Source organism: Carassius carassius, chromosome 24 (assembly GCF_963082965.1).
Source record: "Carassius carassius chromosome 24, fCarCar2.1, whole genome shotgun sequence".
In the NCBI taxonomy this organism is placed as follows: Eukaryota; Metazoa; Chordata; class Actinopteri; order Cypriniformes; family Cyprinidae; genus Carassius; species Carassius carassius.
The window spans coordinates 20,351,201-20,364,347 of record NC_081778.1 but is presented as its reverse complement, the minus strand read 5'-3'; the positions used below and the strand labels follow the sequence as shown (position 1 = coordinate 20,364,347).

At 39.7% G+C, this 13,147-nt stretch overlaps 2 protein-coding genes across 2 annotated transcripts; one reads left to right on the top strand and one right to left on the bottom strand.

Annotated features, from left to right (window-relative positions):
- The first annotated feature begins 487 nt into the window (after positions 1 to 487).
- Positions 488 to 8,614, top strand: LOC132103126 (hepatocyte nuclear factor 6-like). The gene is made up of 3 exons (XM_059507969.1): positions 488 to 884; positions 1,119 to 2,417; positions 5,904 to 8,614. The coding sequence occupies exons 2-3, from the start codon at positions 1,370 to 1,372 to the stop codon at positions 6,212 to 6,214; spliced, it is 1,359 nt and encodes a 452-aa protein (XP_059363952.1). The 5' UTR covers positions 488 to 884; positions 1,119 to 1,369; the 3' UTR covers positions 6,215 to 8,614.
- Positions 8,615 to 9,152: 538 nt separating this feature from the next.
- On the bottom strand, positions 9,153 to 12,665 carry LOC132103127 (cathepsin S-like). Its single transcript, XM_059507970.1, has 8 exons — positions 12,545 to 12,665; positions 11,710 to 11,835; positions 11,322 to 11,444; positions 10,766 to 10,918; positions 10,294 to 10,518; positions 9,964 to 10,129; positions 9,738 to 9,840; positions 9,153 to 9,570 (listed from the first exon to the last, which is right to left on the bottom strand). The coding sequence occupies exons 1-8, from the start codon at positions 12,554 to 12,556 to the stop codon at positions 9,471 to 9,473; spliced, it is 1,008 nt and encodes a 335-aa protein (XP_059363953.1). The 5' UTR covers positions 12,557 to 12,665; the 3' UTR covers positions 9,153 to 9,470.
- Between the last annotated feature and the right edge of the window lie 482 nt (positions 12,666 to 13,147).

The window sequence follows — 13,147 nt, the reverse complement described above, 5'->3', positions numbered from 1 at the left end:
TAAGTGACCGAACAAACACAAGGCGAGATATATATAGGCTATATATATATATGTATGTGTGTGTGTGTGTGTGTGTGTGTGTGTCATTATTCGTCACATTAGTAAAAATGTACATATTACAAGTAGCCTATGCTATATGATAAAATAACTTGTTTTGTTTGAGATATCTTTAAGATAGCCTACCTATTTGACGTTCTGACTGGGGCACTAATTCACATTTCGGGTTATGCGAGAACCTCAACAGTTTGCGCCCTGAAAATGTTAGTAATTAATTCTTTTTTTGATGTCAACTCTTCTGAAACTGTATAATTCAAAAAACCGTCCCGAGCCCCACCTAAGACAATGGCTTCTTGAGGAGCGCAGGAGGGAAGGAGTTAACGAGGGCTGAAAATTCACCCCACATCTGTCAGATTTTAAGAGTGTGACGTACAGAGAAGGGGGGCTGGGGGAAGAGAGAGAGAGGAGAGAAAGACTTGGGGCCGATCGATGAGGATACAGAAGGGCAAAACCACAGAGATAATGACAGCGACGGAGCGCAATGCTTAGACGCACATCGGCGCTCATTTCTGACACGGTTTCAATAGCTAAGTCTAAATCGTACGGCTTTACGCGTCATTTGTGTTGCATCCTCGGCAGTTGTGGTCCAGCGAGAATCTAGCGGATAACGGGAGTGAAGGACCGGACCGAGCCATTGCTTTTTTTGAACAGTGATATATGCTGATTTCACACAAAAGTCGTTGTTACATAAAACCGGCTGTTGTGTTATTGTAAACTCGGGATTTCTAAGGGTGTATAGAATAACCAATCCTGTGATCGGCTTTTGATTGTGTTTTGGAGAGGCTGTTTCGCTTCTCTCCATCCAGTCGGATAAGCTACGCTCTGAGGTAAGCAATTCTTACTTAATTCTTCTTAACCTGTCATTAAACCTCAATGATTGTTTAAAGTTGAATTAATTTAATTAAATAGACAAAATAAGTGCTATTAATAGAAAAAAGTTATTATTAACGGACCTAATCATCATAGTGGTTCAAGTATTATAATATTTGTGATTAATCAATAAAGCTGAATAAGTCATCAATAATTAAAAAGTAATCTTGGTCCTCCTTTCTCTTTTTCAGGTTTGGTCACCAAGGCAAAAGCAAGACTCGCATGGATACATTAAGAAACATTTATGGAACACATTTGCTAGCATGAGCCAAGATGGTGCCACTGTGATGAAATGTCTCCAAGAGTATGTTGAAGTCAGATTTTGAGATATAAACAGCATCAGGAACTGTTTTAGATCACATTACAGAAACCACACTCTAGACTGTTAGAAAAACCCATCAGCTGGAATTTAAAGGAGAAGTGGAGTAAGGACGGTGCAGACATGGATGGTAATATGGGTGAGATGTCTGTGCACAGCCACGTAGAGCTGGCACACAGTCAGGACAGCAGAGCCATGCTGCACTCTCGGGATCTCACGGCTGCTTTCCCTCGTCCCACTCTGGGAGGCCCCACTATGGGCCTGGAGTCTGACCACCAGAGCCCTGCATATGACCACAGCATGGCAACTCTGGGGTACAGTAGGGACCCACCAACCAGCTGTGGAAGCACCTACACCACACTGACACCCCTCCAGCCTTTTGATGACAAATTTCACCACCACCATCATCATCATCCCTGCCTGCCCGTGAGCAACGTTATCGGTAGCTTCACACTTATGCGAGAAGATCGAGGCCTGGGAGGAAACTACTATACGGCATACGGAAAAGACTTTGGTTTGGGACAGGGTCTGTCTCCACCGTTGAGCAGTGCAGGCCTGGAGACCACCATGCATGGCTATGGTAGCCTGGGAAGTCAGAATGGACACAGTAGCCAGATGCTTCCAGGTGGCCATGAGGTCCATATGGGCAGCAATGGGGGTAACATCTGTCGAACAGCACCAGACTTTGGGAGGGAGATGTCACCGCCGTCTCTGGGGGGCGAGCATGGGGTCAGCCACCAGCTAAACAAAATGGATGCCCATCAGCACACTTCCACCTACCACCACCATATATACAACCAGAGTTATCAGCACCACCTCCCAAGTCAACAGGTCTCCAAGCTCGGAGATCTCCCCTCTTCTTCCCCTTCCTCCTCCAACACCAGTTTGGGAAGGGAGGGCATGCTGGCCAGCTCACAGAACGGCGGTGGAGGAGAGGAGATCAACACCAAAGATGTTGCTCAGAGAATCATCACTGAACTGAAGAGATACAGCATCCCACAGGCCATTTTTGCAGAGCGGGTTCTGTGCAGGTCACAGGGTACTCTGTCAGACCTGCTGAGGAACCCCAAACCTTGGGGGAAACTCAAGTCTGGCCGCGAAACCTTCAAAAGGATGTCCCGCTGGCTACAGGAGCCAGAATTTCAGAGGATGGCCTCGTTACGTCTGGAAGGTAAAACGCTTGAGCTTGTTTAACTGAATTTGAAATGGATTGTTGTTGCAAAACAGATAAAATGCCCAAAATTAATAAGTAAATATGTATTACAAAATTAATAAGTAAATGTGAGTATTGTTAAAAACAATGGCAAATGGTACATATATGATTAACCACAAAAACTAAATTCAATAAATTTATTCAGTTACAATACATCAAAAGTACCACAGATACAACATTATCTTTGACCAACAACTGCTGAATTTACAGTAAAATATTGGCACTTAAATGTTTCAATAGTGCTAAATAAACATTGTGTATACCATTGAGAAATAAGTAATATTTCACTTAAATCCAGAGAATCTTGCCGTGTTACAATGTTTTGACATTAAAGAGGCTGAAACTTTAACTGTTGTCTAAAGCACACAAAGAGATCCAGAGAAAAACAGTAACATGAGAAAGGACGAAGGTGGGGGGGGGGGGGGGGGGCGGGGATTGGCGATGCAGGGATTGGGGCGGTTTTCAAAATGTCGGCTGGCGTGCTGCAGCAGCCACTGAGGATTGTGGGGTGGGAGACAAACACAAACACGCAGATTCTCCCAAAATCTTTCCGAATCCCAAGCGATCAATCACCTAAGCATGAAATACGCTTCAGAATGAATTATTCTGCTTGCATTACCACTACAGATATTGATTGGTGACCACTGTGCCCTCAGTCGTAGGGGTGTTCCATGCAACGAAATACATGGAGTCAATCAATGCCCCGTTGGCCTGTGTGGTACCGTGTCCTGCTGTTGTTTTTCCATGGTGGTCACTAAACATGCCGTAGTGGAAATTTTGATTGACAGTAAATGTTTATTTAAGATGATGAGTGGTGCTGTGATAACATGATTTTGTGACCATAAAAATGTCCAAGCTATTTTTTGTTTTGTTTTTTGTATATGCACAATGCATAATTTAGGCTTGGATTATTAGTTGAAATATTTTGCATAAATTTTGATTGATATCGACTGTAAATATTCTATTGGCCAATCACCATATGGTGTATTTTTCTTAAGGCCTTTTTTTCACAGCTTCTGTGCACAAAAGCATAAGTGGACACCACTGTATTTCCCTATCTAACCCACTTTCCATGAGTGTTGACTTTTCTCACCATGCCCTTTGTTTAATTACTAGCTAGTATTGATTTTCTTGGGAAAGCAACGCAGAAGGCTCCGGCACACACCTCCTGTGAATAAGGCGGCGTAAGCAAACATTAGAATGCATGCAGCTACACGCATCCTCTCACGCAGACAGCAGTTCAACTTACCGACAAATTTAATGGTGATTCAGCTTAACGGAGTGATTTTTACCAAGGATTTATGCAACAAATACCCATCGTTTTAAAATCCATCAGCACTTTTTTTTTTACCCAGTTTCATGCATACTGCAAACAGGGCCTGAGATGACACTGCATTTATTATACAGTAAATGCATATTTTTATATTTTATAAGCTACATTTACTGACCTAAAATTCCTATCCCGGTTTTCCTACATACCCTGAATTGTTTCTCTCTTTTTCTCTCACTCAGTTTTTCCTCAGGTCTTTTGTGTGGATGTGTTCTGCGTGAGCTTTGATTGGGAGAGAGATGAACAGAGAGAAATTCGGTCGCAGGGCAGGGTAGAGATCATTACTCTAAAGCTCAGCATTCGGACAGCATTGGGATTTCACACACAAGCACTGAAGCCTAAAGCGCTTGTCTTAAGGAATCACAGAACTATAATCGGCTTAAATAGCAGAGGCATTTTCACTGATGCTGTTACTTTTACATTTTCAGCCCCAAACTGTTTTTATAAAAATTGCATAGTTAAGTTTAGATCTTTGCCATCCTGCAGAGATTGACAATAAATGTGGTTTGGCACACAGAAGTTCCCCTTTCATCCAGCACTAAAGGGGTTAAAGCTCCTCTATAGGTCGGGGTGTCTGAACAGCACAGATTTAATCAATAATTTCTATCAGCCCCTGGCCCGAAAAAAAATCAGCAGGGGGGAGGAGTAGGCTTCGGGGGGAGAGGGGGGTGATAGGCAATTGGGGGGTGGGGTGGTTTATGAAAAAGGCTTTCGATCACGTTTCAGCTACATGAGACAAGTGGTATACATCATGATTAGGGCCTGCTCCCACAATCATAAGAACTCTATGGGGGGATGTTTATGTCTGTGAGTGAGGTGTGGAGCGCAGGATTTATAGCATGGTAATTCCTACCTTTTACACATGATTACAACATCAGGAAGCATTTAGTTAATGGTCGCCGTTGTATTGGTGAAAGCCAGTGGGGCCGATCTAGAGAATCGGGAGTTGACCTGAAACATTAAAACGTGCATTTTGAGGGCAACAGTCTGTCTTGAACATTTTGTTTCTTCTGGTTTGTTCATCTTCTGTTGTATTTGATATAGATCATTATTGTTCAGCACATTTACAGTCTTTCTCTTTATCACTTAATCTCCCTTATCCTGAATTTACACTCAGGAATCAATAAAGTACATTTATCTATCTATCAAATTGGCAGTTGTCTGATAGAGACTCTCTCTGGTTTTCAGGCAATAGTCTGGTCTACAGCCAGTGCGGTATTTAATTAAGCAGTATATTTTTAACATTAATAGCAGTATATGATAATTATTGCGTAATATAGTAAATCCAGATTATTGACAACATAAGCTCTAACTGTCCTTTTTCTACAGCACAGGATGGCTCAGTTTCAATTTACGTACAGTTTTCTATTTGAAAGAGTTTTAGATCTTTAAATTGTTTTGGTTTCGACTGTAATTTCCTGAGCTGTTGCATATTTTTCTATAGCAGCAAAGATCTTCTACAATAGCAAAGGACTTATTCATCATCTCTCAAACTAGATGCACTTAAGATGCAATGTTTAACAATTTAAAATGTTGAGGTCTCTAAAGTTTAAGATAAATAATTTTTTTTGCTTTCGACTGTAATTTCCTGATCATTAGCAAATTTTTCTAAAACATTGAAGGACTTAGTTAAACTAATCATTAAACTAGTTGCAATTCATATTCAGTATTTAACATTTTAAAATGTTAGATTTTAAAAACTGGAGATTATTTTAGCCTTTGACCATAACTGTCAACCTGCTCATCTTTCTTGTTTTTCAGCTGTTTACATTTTGAAACCTTTTAAATTATATTATTGTTAAAGATGCAAGTCACAAGTTAAAAATCTATACTGAATAGACCTTTATGAAACACTTTTTCTGTTTTCTGCAATTAACAAAGTGTAGAGTCTATTAGATAACAAGCATTCCGGTGACTCAGTGGTAGAGCATTGCGTTAGCAGCAAAAAAGGTTGTGGGTTTGATTCCCAGTAAACTCGCATACTGATAAAAAAACATGTATAGCCTGAATGCACTATAATTGACTTTGGATAAAAGTGTCTGATAAATGTAAATATAACAAAGATAAACAGCTAATGTAGACTAATGTTTTTTCTCTCTCTGTCTCTTTTTAAGCTTGTAAGCGTAAAGAACAGGAGCAATCCAAGCTAGAGCGCAACCAGGGGCCTAAGCGCACCCGACTAGTCTTCACAGACCTGCAGCGTCGTACTCTCATGGCCATTTTCAGAGAGAACCACAGACCGACCAAAGACCTGCAGATCACCATCTCTCAGCAGCTTGGCCTTGAGCTTTCCACCGTAAGCAACTTCTTCATGAACGCTCGCCGCAGAAACATCAACCGCTGGACTGAAGAGGGCCGCCCATCCTCCACCGGCTCAACGGGGTCCAGCAACGCGTCTCCAACTGTGACCTGCTCCACGGCATGATGGGAAAATTAGCCATTTATGCTCTCCACAGCACAGGTTTACCTGTAGCTCCTAGAGTTTGAGATTTTTAATCAAGGGTGTATACAAATCAACAGCATATGAAACCAAAGATTAAGTCTGATGTCTAGACGAGACAGGATTTGATTGTAGTTTTAGCGCTGATTATATTAGCTTAAATCTCAAAGGATGAGCCCAACACAACAGGGCTTGTGAAATCATTCACAAATCAACATACTGAGGGTTATGAAAAGGTACTGAATAGATATCGAATCTATTAATTTTGTAATTCGTTACAGCATCTTAAATCAGCGCAAATGTTTCTGGTTTTTCTTTGTTGATCATGACAGACAAAATTATATTTTTAGGGTTCTCGAGAGAGAGATGATTTTTGCAACAAATGATAAATGAATGACCAAAGAAACAAAGAAGGGTGCAAACAAATCTTTCAGAGATTCTTTTAAAGGGAAAAAAACAACTGGATAAAAAAGCTAAAACCAAAATATGAACATTTTTTGAGAGCTTGTTTCCTTTTTATATGCCTTTGTTACAAAAAGCCAGTCCTCATTGTCCAAAAAAGGCATCTGCTGTCAGTGGGACAACTACAGTTTCAGCACAGAACTGGAATCGCATCCTCTCAGACATTATGAGGAGGAACTCGAAACAAAAACAGCCGTGTCTCTTTTTGCAACAGACATTTACTTGTTGGTGAGATTCTGCTGACAGAATGGCTGAAAAGAGGAATCCAGGACGCTCTCTCCTTTTGCATAATTTCCATCTGATTTCAAATGATTTGTCACACAGAAGATGGAGAAAGCTTTTTTTTTTTTGTAAAGATTTCAAGCACACAATTAGGCCAATGGCTGTTCATACTGGAAAAAGCTCAAAATCTGGAAGACCCTGATGAAAAATACTTACAAAAAGCTTGAATTGAACATGAGCAACCACTTTGCGTATTTATAATTATTTATGTATTTATTTCCAATCTTCTTGCTATTTATTTTATTTATTTGCTAGTTGCCATCAGTATTTATTTCACAGTGTTGTTTGTGTGTGAAAACTGACCCTATCTCTGATAGGAGTCCCAATACCAAAGATGAATATTTGTCCTTCTGAATGTCCGATGTTTCTCATCTCCTGAACGCTGTGTTAGATATCTCGATAGCCAAGCTATAGCATACCCATCCATGTTCATCGTTCACATGTGTACTGCATGACTAGAACCTTTAGGCCACAGCCTGACTGAACAAATCGAGACTCAGCGTGATCGTTAAACAGCACACAAGTGGCTATGAAGTCGAGATGATTCTAAATTTAGGCTGTATACTGTGATCTCCTCACTGCAGTCCTCATTATTTACTGTACGATGATTGTACATGCTGTGCCGTGGTCTCTCGGGGTGGGCCTTTTTCAATGCTCTTTCTCGTTCCCCTGTGTTTAACCTTTGCAGGGCATGTAGTAAGGCCCCTTCACAGCAAACACTTGAAAGAGGGCCCATGAAAGAGGCCATCGACTTTTGCTGACTTCAAAGAGGCCCTTTTTATCTGTGTCCTCTCAGCTGCTGGGGCCTGCGCTCGGCACTCGGTCGGACCCATGGGCCTAGGGCGTTCACGGGGAGGGGTGGCAGATCAGAGGCTAGCAGCATTACCGAATCACGGTGAGGAATGGGAGTTTGGGGATGTGAATTAAAGTTTAATGAGCGACAATTGTAGGCGTGCTGCGCGAGGGGCAAAGGGTGTCAGCCTGTGTGCATCTCAACTCTCCAGCTCACCCTGTTGCAGCACTGGGGGTAAGCCGGGCCTCTCTTATTGTAGAGATGTACTAATTAAGGTTATAATAATTTGCAAACTTACCGCGGTAGATGGTTAGAGATCACTCGACGACATGTAGCGTCCCGAAGGTCACGTTTAGCAGATCATGGCAGACGCGTCCAGCGTAATGTAGTATTTGGCGCCTCCTAGTGGACATTTTGTCCTCCTGCTTACTGAGAAGAACATAAAGCGCGCCATATTCCCGGAGTATTTATCCTCTTCAGATATATCTGAAAGAGTTACTACAGTGTGTAAATCTGAAGTCTTATTTTCATTTCGCCGTCCCACTGAGAGGAACCCGTTTGGCCATTTTTGTTCAACCCGACAGCTCTAATTTCATCTACCTCAACTGTGTGTGATGTGTCGTGTAGCTGAGATATAACGGTACCAAAGATCCCATCCATTCAGGGAGCGTCTGTGCGTTACTAAGTTTTTATAGCCAAATGTGCTGGAATCAATCCGTGAACACAACTAAATCACAGCCCTATACCTGCAGGCAGAGAGAACCCTGTTTGTCTGAATGTGCGTGTGTGTGTGTGTGTGTGTGTGTGTGTGTGAGAGAGAGAGAGAGAGAGAGAGAGAGAGAGAGAGAGCGATTGAAGAACATTTATCAGTATAAAGACCAAATGGGAATGACAATCGGAGCAAGAGAAGGGTCTTGCTGATCTTATGATTGCTTATCCCTCCAAAAAGAAAAAAAAAGAACCAAAAAAGCGTTACTGTGTAAAAGTGAGCATACAGAGAAAAAAAAGTTTAATAGCCTACGTTTGTCTCTACAAATATGATGAAATTATGTTCTAGCTGTGTCATGAATCACCCGAATAAAAATATGATTTCAGCAGCAAACTTGTTGGGTCACAACATAGGCTGACAAAAATCATTCTCTCAAGGCATTTTTGGCATCTATATATCCTTTTCTTAACGGTTCAGATAAGCAGAATGAAAAGGTAGCAAATGTTTTCTTTTTTTCTTGTACCTATCACTCTAAACTAAAACCTCTTTCTGCTGGTGTGAACATCTGTGTCATTTTATGCCATTCTCTCCCTTGTGTTACCTTATGAATGTGGCTAATCAACCAAAGGTGTAAAAATCACAGCAATCTAAATGTCAATCATAACTGGACATTGTACGCTGATCTTGAAAAATCCTTTAATACCTCATGTGAATCTGTTTGTTGTGATGTTGCACTGAATAAAACCAAGTCATTTGTAAACATATTGAATACAGTGAAAGCTATTTTCCTTGTAATGCTTTATAAGAAAAAAATATTTCAATATTTAAAATAGTTAATTTATATTTTAAGACATTATTAAAATACATTTGGATTCCTTTAAAAGACATTTGGAAATAAAAATAAAAAAGTATAGAACACACATTTACAGCTAAGAAGTTAGATTATGAAATAATAAATTTCTTATTTATATCCATAGAAGTCAACGTGTTTTCAGTTACATAACCGGATAAAGGGCGTATGAGGCGATGCCACACATGTTGTTCTGGTTTCTGGCCATACGGATGTAGCCACCATCTCCAAATCCAGTACCCCAACTGTTAAAGCAAAAGATAAAATTTGGCATATGTATTTATTAATCTCAGTGTTTTGTTTGAAATGGTGGTGTTATTTTTAGAATACTTTGAGTTGGTACATTCCTACGAAACAAAATGAGAATCAGTCAGTTCAGTATCACAAAACTTCACAATCATTTTGATTGTACCTGTTTTTGATCAGCCAAAATTCCTGTCCACCAATCGCACCGTATCCCACAGCCAGCACTGCATGGTTTATGTTTGTGGTGCAGGATGGATCATTGTAAACTCCTGTGGACACATGTGAAATAACATTATAATAGTTTTCAATAGAAAATAATTTCAACTTTTAGTTTTCAGCCAGAAAACTTGGTAATTGCTTTGACTGAAATTTGATGAACAAGATATACTCACCACTGCGGTACAGGATAAACTGAGGGCGGGTGGCATCAATTGCCACTGAAATGGGCCCGATGTTAGCAACAGCCTGCTTCAGGGCCTCCTCATCTCCCTGACTGACAAAATAGTACTTGGTGCAGTTTGCTGCATGCTGGGATGGATTGTATCTGCACTGCCCTTGCTGTAGGACACATTTATTTATTAGGTTATATTCATAATGATCTATACATATCGATAAAATCTTGCTGTGACAGTTCCTCTCATTTCTAACATGGAATGTTTCTACCATGTTTTTGTAAATTATCACTTGTTTCTCCTTCACATGGACCCTCACAAACAACTTACCACTGCTTCATAAGGGTAAGATGACTCGGAGTCTATTCCACCATTCTCAATAATGTACTGGAAGGCAGCACTCATCAAACCACCATCGCAGCCATAGTTGCCATAACTGGAGGAACAGTCCACCAGATTCTGAGGGCTGAGGTCGACCAGCTTTCCTGTGGTCTTCATCAGCTGACCTTCAAGAGCCCCAACAGAGCTGAACGCCCAACATGAGCCGCATGCACCCTGACAGAAAAGAGACAAACATGATAAAACTACCGAAACCGGAAACACAATAACTGTGGAATATTTGCACATTTTTGCCTTTTGGGGACATATAACACAGAAATATAATGTAAACCTGAAATTCTTAAAATTGCTTTTGTCTTCGGTCTATTAAAAGAAATAAAAATCTATACAGACACAAATATAGATGAGAAAATATATATATATTTTTTTTTTTCAAAATATATCATACCAGGTATAATCATACCTGGTTCTTCACACTGGAAACATATCCCTTCTCTCTCCAGTCCAGAGAGTCTGGGACAGCAGCTCCAGAAGAGCCCACAAATTCTGGTGCTTGCCTCTTAAAGCCAGGAGGCACACGAATTGTGGCTAACGTTTGCAGGATCTCCTCTGTTGTCTGTGAATCAACATGACAAATAGGAAAATCTGAGTTTTAGATGATGAAATTGTCACTTGCTTTGCCAGGCATCTGATATAGCCTGTGTCTGACAAAATTTTTGGCTGTGTAATTTCTAGATATTATTTTAACTTGAACATCTAGACACTTTTGTGAAGAAAATTTAAATAAAATAAATAAACAATGAAAAAATAAAATAAAAGGGGTGATGCATGCTGTTCCCTCACACAAAAACCATTCTTTAAATTTCACAGGAACTTCATGCTACAAATAGAAACAAGGAAATTAAGTTTTGCATGTCAGGAGTTATTCATTTATTAACACACAACACATTAATTCATACAAACATCATGGACAAAGAAATGCAGTGGAAAGGGGGAAAAAAAGGGACACATGTTCTCACCATATCACCCATGTGGTTCATGCCCAGGTCATATGAATGCAGGCCCATGGAGGCCTCCAGGTTGTGAAGGGTGATAAGCTCAAGATTTCTCTCCCATAGCTCCCTCCTTCCCAGTTCTTCAACCTGCCAGTATAAACAACAGACAGTTCTACAGTTTAATATATATAAAACAGCAATATATAAAACTACTGACGTCACTGGTAAAACTATTTAAGATTCAAATGAATACAAATTATTTCTTTAGCAAATAAGTCCATGAAAAAGCTTAACTAGTTTGACAGGAAACAAGGAAGTCTTTATTCCCAACTAAACATGTGATAAAAAAAAAGATGTAGGTAAAATATCAGCTTTTGATTCTGACCAATGCTTGTGAAATTTATATTCTCACCTTACTGGAGTAAAACTTAGTATGTGTCTTCTTCCACAACTCCCAGTGCTGGTCTAGATTTGTGTTGAAATGGGCCAGTGCTGTGCTAGAACACACAGCAAACAGCAAGCTCCCGAGCATCATGACCTGACAAGAGCAAAACGGCCAGTAGCCTAATAGTAAAACGTATTCAAGCGTCAATATTTTATTTGAAAATATATTCTCATTGATTTATGTCGATATCTGGCTGATAGGTCAGATATCATCCACAATATTAAGATATGATTTAAGTGAATCAGAATTCTAAAACACACACGCACGCACACGCACGCTCACACCTACTGGCCGAAACAGGTACTGTTCAATGAGGACTTTGAAACTGCAGTGAGCTGCGAAAGAGCCTCTCCCACCGAGCATATTTGTGATTTAAAAACACAAACAATCACAGCATTTATAAAACGTGCCATGAGAAGCTGAAAAAGCAGAGAGACGAAGCCCAAAGGTCAAAGACGTAGTACATGATGCTCACATAGAAACCAGCCTTTCCTCTTTTTTCACCACTAGCTACAGCGCGAAAAAAATGCAAGGATTTAAATTCAAATCTATATCATATGTGTCACAACATGAGTGAATCACCAGAAAGATCAGGATCTTTAGACAATACAAACTATACTATAGGCTACATTAAATATAATTAAATAAAAGCAGTTATAAATCATTCAGTGTCTTCATTAAAACAGAAAACGTTTTTTTAAGAGAGAGAGAGAGAGAGAGAGAACACCAACAAAGAAGACTTTCATTAAAAAGATACATATAAAAGTAAACAACAACAAAAAAACGAAATGTCTCGTCTCACCTGTGCACTCATGACTGTAAAGAAGGTTATGACGAGTTCCTGGTTGCTTTGCTTTTATTTTGTTTCATCACGTGCCAATCTCTGCCTACTGTCATGTGAAACAGCTATCTTCCTCTTTTCCCTGCTATGAGTAAAATAAATTAATTAATTAAATAATAACAAATTATTAGGCCTATTGTTGGATCAAAACAGACGAGGAAAATTCACTAGGCACCACACAGAAAACCATATGGGAGAGCAGGGGCGAAAGTACCATTTTTCAGAAAAACATAATTTTAAAAGATAATGTTGAAGACAGAGATATATTTCTACTGTGGCCAGCAACTCAGAAGTGTGGTCTATCGATACCAGGTGGTATTTTGTAGAAATGTAGAAAGACTTCAGTATAATTTCACTTTGAACATAAGTTGCACATTGTTACTTTCGACCCCATCGGTTGGGACGAAAGTAACACAACAATATAAGCTAGATTTTTTTCTGTTACTCTTTGTTTTTCTTAAGTATACCTTATTGTGACCTTGTTAATATGCAACTGCAATTGCATTTTGTCCTTTATCTTTGCAAAAAAAAAAAAAAATTAAATTACATCTTCATATTTTATTT

What these genes read in the sequence shown, in the direction of transcription:
- LOC132103126 (XM_059507969.1), top strand. Translation starts at nt 1,370, where the DNA reads ATGGATGGTAATATGGGTGAGATGTCTGTGCACAGCCACGTAGAGCTG. An exon ending in GGCCTCGTTACGTCTGGAAG is followed by an intron (nt 2,418 to 5,903) that starts GTAAAACGCTTG and finishes TCTCTTTTTAAG; the next exon opens with CTTGTAAGCGTAAAGAACAG.
- LOC132103127 (XM_059507970.1), bottom strand. An exon ending in CTAAGTTTTACTCCAGTAAG is followed by an intron (nt 11,445 to 11,709) that starts GTGAGAATATAA and finishes TTATACTGGCAG; the next exon opens with GTTGAAGAACTGGGAAGGAG. An exon ending in GTTTATCCTGTACCGCAGTG is followed by an intron (nt 9,841 to 9,963) that starts GTGAGTATATCT and finishes ATGTGTCCACAG; the next exon opens with GAGTTTACAATGATCCATCC.